Source organism: Rutilus rutilus (assembly GCF_951802725.1).
Source record: "Rutilus rutilus genome assembly, chromosome: 23".
NCBI classification, from domain to species: Eukaryota; Metazoa; Chordata; class Actinopteri; order Cypriniformes; family Leuciscidae; genus Rutilus; species Rutilus rutilus.
The window spans coordinates 26,351,876-26,357,622 of record NC_140233.1 but is presented as its reverse complement, the minus strand read 5'-3'; the positions used below and the strand labels follow the sequence as shown (position 1 = coordinate 26,357,622).

General features: G+C 41.5%; 1 protein-coding gene across 1 annotated transcript in view; it reads left to right on the top strand.

Annotated features, from left to right (window-relative positions):
- The window catches only part of glg1a (golgi glycoprotein 1a), a 42,655-nt gene extending 37,150 nt beyond the window's left edge, over positions 1-5,505 (top strand). The window contains exons 24-27 of the mRNA XM_084396685.1: positions 360-480; positions 556-662; positions 2,595-2,758; positions 4,320-5,505. Coding sequence (XP_084252811.1) covers positions 360-480; positions 556-662; positions 2,595-2,758; positions 4,320-4,386 — 459 coding nt within the window. The 3' untranslated portion in view covers positions 4,387-5,505. The remainder of the gene's footprint in view (positions 1-359; positions 481-555; positions 663-2,594; positions 2,759-4,319) is intronic.
- The last annotated feature ends 242 nt before the right edge of the window (positions 5,506-5,747 follow it).

The following is a 5,747-nucleotide window of genomic DNA, read 5'->3' as shown; positions in this document are numbered from 1 at the left end:
AAGTTACAGTGGCCGACAGGAAGTGATGTCATCGTCTGAGACAGCAGAGAGTAGCCGGTTCAGCCATAAGGTTTCTTTACAAAGATAATAATTTGACTCCGGCGTTTCAGAAACACCAAACCAACATCTGAGATGCTGCGACGCCATTGGTCCGCTTGTTACTCCAGTTATCCAATCACAGACTCTGCTGAGGAAAAGTCATGTGTTTTTTGTTTTGTTTTGTTTTTTGCACATCAAGGGGTTTATTTGGTAATTGTGTTTATGCGCATGTCATCGTTTTAATGCACATTTTTAGAGTTTATGCACCCCCAGTGTTTTCATGGCCCTGATGAGATGTTGCGGTGTGTGTGACGCTGTAGGAGGTGCTGAACATCCTGAAGGAGAGCAAGGCTGATATCTTTGTGGATCCGGTTCTCCACACAGCCTGTGCGCTGGACATCAAACACCAGTGTGCTGCGATCCCGCCCGGAAGAGGACGACGTGAGTCATTCTGGGAGGGGTTTGAGGCTCATTGAGCCGTACAGGTATTAACCCCTGCGCCCTGTGTTTGTGCAGAGATGTCCTGTCTGATGGAGGCTCTCCAGGACAAGCGTGTGAGGCTCCAGCCCGAGTGCAAGAAGAGGTTACAGGACCGCATCGACATGTGGAGTTACGCTGCTAAGGTGAACAATCCCATGGTCACACACACCACCACACACAACCGACACCTGGCCGTCAGAGGCGGAACGATAGTATTACTCCATATGATCAATTCTGCCTTCTAAGAGCGCTGTTTGTGGATTAATGATAAAGCTGCTTTGCATGAATTATGAGGTTTGTATATAACCATTCTTAGCAAAACATTTCCTCAGAACGATTCTCTGAACGACTGTCTTGCGTAAATTATTGCATTTAATACAAAAAGAGAAGAATTTACACACATCTTATTCTGAATTTTAATCAATTCGCCGAATTTACATCCGAATGGTTTAACAAGCAATTTACATTAAAACAAATTGTGCATAAATGCAAGTGTTTGTAAAGATGTTTATACGGATAATTAGCTCAAATCGTCAGAGAATTGTTGCATTCAATGCGGTGTGACAATTACTCAAGCAAGGTTTTACAAACTAATTACATAAAACTGAATCCAATGCAACATTTTTCTCGAATAATTGTACGAACGGTAAACTTCATTAATAAAATATCCATAAACGTACAGTTATTTGCACATAAATTGGAGCTTCCTGAAAACTCTCCTCCAGATTCACAAACACACTCGGGTTTGTAGTGAATTTCAGTCACTCGTGAATAGGACACGCGCTCGTGCTCATTCACTATTAGCATTTTACGCCCAATAAAAAAAGAAAATGTCGCCTAGGCATAATTTACCTAGAAAATCTTGCATGAATTTTTGCGTTCAATTCAAGAGATTTTATGGACAAATACGCAATTCTTACTCTTGTTTCTGCATTTAAATCAATATGCAAATTTAGGTCCACATTTTCGAGTGTTGCGTTTTACATCTGAACATCTTCAGTAAATGCGACAGTTGAATGTTTCTACAAATAGTTTGCACAAATCTTACAAAAATTGTTGCATTCGATCCAATGTGACGATTAACGCAAGCAGGATTTTACTAACAAATTACATAAATCTTGAAGTTGCTGAACTCAATCCAGTGTTACAATTACTCAAGAATAATTTTACAAACAACGAGCCTCATGCGACTCAATTTGTGTGTAAACCTTCTGTCAGTCACTCGTAAATAGTGCATAAGCATTTTACATTAAATATTACATAAAATTATGCATACGCCATTTTTGTGTATGTGTGTATTCTGTGTGTATGTGCACATTATGTGTGCTGGATGTTGCTCCTGGTCCAGCAAATTCCCTCTATCAAGGACAATAAAAAATGAATCTGAATATACGTCTAAAATATTGTGTACATTGTCACATTGAAGAACGGTTTATGAAGCGTACACATTCACGCTCTTTGAATTTCTTGAAGGAATGTACTCTGCATAAATATAGCAGATGCCATATTTTGTGGGTCGTTTAGATGTAGTTTAAGATAGTGCTGGGCGGTTTACCGGTTCATACCGAATACCGGTGTTTATTTCTGTGATGATATGAATTTTTAATATACCGCAATACCAGTGTATATGGCTTAAACAACGTTGCGAACGCGGCACGACACTGTTTGAGAGGGTCTTTTCACTGTTCACTGGTGATACACAGATGTGTGTGTGTGTTACTGAGCCTGACGGTGAAGAGGTTAAACTATAACTGATAGCTGTCAAATTATATTAGTGTTTCCCACACATTGGTTCACAATATCAACACCGCCGCCACAAATAGATTTTCTAAAAGGCTTTGACATCACTGAATAAACATGTTTCAAAGTCAAAATGTGGCGCTGGTGTTTTATATTACTGTATCTCTGAAGGGAACTGACGACCTTTAGACAAGTTTCGATGTTATTTTCATACATTCGCACACACACACACACACACACACACATGCACATTCTCACACACACTGCACCCGAGTTTAGTTTGCATGATTTTCTCCCACACACACACACACTGTTGTTCCTCTTGTCCTCCACAGGTGGCTCCAGCAGAAGGGTTCTCCGACCTGGCGGGTCAGGTGTTCACGTCTCCAGCTAAGGGCTACATCCTGAGCATGCTAGCGGTGTGTGTGTTGCTGCTGTTCCTCATGGGTCTGCTGTGCGGCCGCATCACCAAGCGTGTGACGCAGGAGCTGAAGAACAGGTAGAGGGATCGGACCATGGCCCAGACACACACTCGTCCCCGTCCCGGGCCGGGGGAGGACACTGGGTGACGGGGGGGGGCAGACTCGTGCGGTGTGTGTGTGTGAGTGTGTGCGCATTTACACCGACGGCCACATGGGGACCCAGTTTTAATTGCTACACACACTCTCTTTCCCCTGACTGTGCTTGTCCTCGTCGTCTCCTGCTTCTCCGAGTCCACCCCGCGAGCGCCTCCACCGGACGCCCGACTCCATCGGCTTCATCAACTAACGTCACAGAGACTTGGTTTCGCTCTCCAGCTGAACTCTTTTATTTATTGTTGGTGTTTTGGATGCGCAGGAGGTTTGGCTCTTGATCTCCTTCGGTCGGCCGGGACGGTGAGCGGTCTTCGCCTCCAGCTACTGAAGATGTGCACACTGATGAAGATGGAGCGATCGAATGAATGCGTGTTTGTGCCTTCTTGCCCGTCCGAGTGAGAGAGCTTGTGCCGTTTGTGTGACAGGGACTGATGTTTTTTGGTTTTATCATGGGCTTCTTGTTTCTTTGAGTCTTTTCTTTGCAGCGGGGGCTATAAATATGTGCGTATTCTGTCATTGGTTTATCTCACGAGGGGAGGGTTTCTGTGTCATGAAGAGTTCTGGTCTAAACTGAGCCGCGAGATGTAGACCGTGGATGATAACGATCCAGATGTTAAGCCTGAGGGCGACGGGTTGACTCCGGACTGTGTTTATATCATGAGCCACTCCATTCATGTTTCCACTGTGCCATTCGGACATTAACAGAGTTTTCTGTCAATCAAAGTGACGGTTTTGGCGATTCACACACATTGTAGATGTCATTTAATCACATCTTTGGATCATTCTCTGATGCCCTGCTCGTATGTCACTGGGTTTCCAGACACGTCTAGGCCGGTTTGGGGGGAATTGTTGGTTTTAAACACACTGTGTTTCGTACAATATTTTGAAATAAGCTTTCTTGACAGTCGGTCCATCTCTTCTGTGGTTTGGAAACATGTAAAGCTCAGTGCCGTCCATAATCGCCACAGTTTCAGCTTTATCATTCGCAGCCATTGGTTTTTCTTCTGTTTCTTTTGTGATGCATAAAGAACTATTGGGTTTTTCTCATGTACTGAAACTAAACACCAGTTATTGTCGAATAAGTTGACTGGATTCATAGCTTCGAAACTCCTTTTCCTGAATCACTGAAGGCTTTAATGCATAAACCCCCATATTTGTTCCCCATTGACAGTAAAGTTCACTCTTTGGAGAGACGACACACTATTAAAACCGCAATAGAGCCGTAACCCCTAGAGTCCCTGTGCATCTCTGCCTTTTACATTAATTTGGCTTTTGTATTATTGTTATATTTGTATGCTTTTGTACAAAATGACATTAAAGTGGACTTTGGTTATAGTGTTTGTGCATTCAAGCTGTGCTTTAATAATCTGAACTCATGTCATAATGCTGTACTGTCCGTACTGTAAATAGCTCAGTGCTTTTACTAGAGGATTGTGGGTCTCGCAAACTCTGCCTTAACTTTGGCATTTCTTCTTTTCTTTGCAGAAGACTTGCTCAGCCATGGGTTGCTCCTAAAATCAAGGACAGGAAAGGATACATTCTTATTCACTAACAAAAATAGCCACTTTTATTCAGACCCCATCAAATGGCTTGTGCTCTAGTATGTTTCTGCATGACGTTTTTAAAGATAATTTCCAGGCCATACATTGAATGTATCCACATTGGCAAAGTTCTTTAAATCAAAAGATGTCGCGCTCGATGGCTTTCTAGCTTCACGTGCTTTTCATCCTCATGCTTATAAACGCTTCAGTTCATGACTGTGATCGGGTTTCCTGCAAAGATGAGGAAATTGATCCTGTACGCTTTCATTCTTCTTCCATGTACTAGTTCGGTTGTTGTTTTGTCCACTCGCAGCATGGGAAACAAGGTCCGTCATCTCCTCCGTCTGTAAATCATCTCTTTCAACAAACTGGTTTTAATTGGTTTATATTGATACAAATTACTTGAGCTGTGCTGTTTGTGTATTAGATATTCATTTGAACCATTGTCCATTTGGACTCGACATTAGAAATAAACAGCTACTTTTGGTAATATTTAATTTATAAATGCGTGTCTGGTTCATATTTCACCCTAAAATCAAAAAAATAAATAAAAACTAAGCCATTTTTTGAGCATTTAACCAATAATAGTAATACTAATTTAGCTTAATTTTGATCAACTTGATCAGATACTTAAAAAAAAAGCTTAATTTTGATTTAAAAATGTATTAAAAAGTATCTGACCAAGCCAATCTCAAGTTCATATTCGTTTGCAAGTAGTTTGTATCAATTATAAGGTGGTTTTCTGTCGATGGCTGTCGGCACTGGGTGCAGTTGTTTTTTTTTTTTTTGTCAAATTTTTGTTTGTTTTTACATTATTTTTGAACGAGTTATTACTGGAAAACGTGTGAGTGTATTTCATCTGCTCACCGCCATCATTCACAACCAATGCTTTCTGTCTGTCAAGCTGATATATGACATAGAAATGATCAAATGATAAATGCCGGACTGTTTTTGTACTTCCTTTCCGTGCACAAATTTATTCTGAAAGTGTTTCTCCTGGAATCTGATCAAGCCGTGTACTATACAGATATAACACACAATAACTGCGCTTTTCTTTGGCCATTTTTCATGTTTTGTTCTGTACAAGTCGAATTGGACCGTTGTTAATAAAATTGATCTGATGGTTTGTATCTGTTGTATTTTGTCCTGTTTAAACTTGTGGGATTGGCGTGCTTGTGGTGTGTGTGAGTGTCTTATATGTCCTCCTCCTCTTCACACAGTAAAGGTCAGGAGTGTCGAGGCGCCGCCTGACGCTGAGGTGCGACATTCCCTTCAACCGGTTTCTGAACCTAGACTTTGTACGACAAACGTTTCACTTTTCTGTTGCTGCTTCAGTGGAGCCACATCTGCTCTGTCGTGAGATGAAAATGAG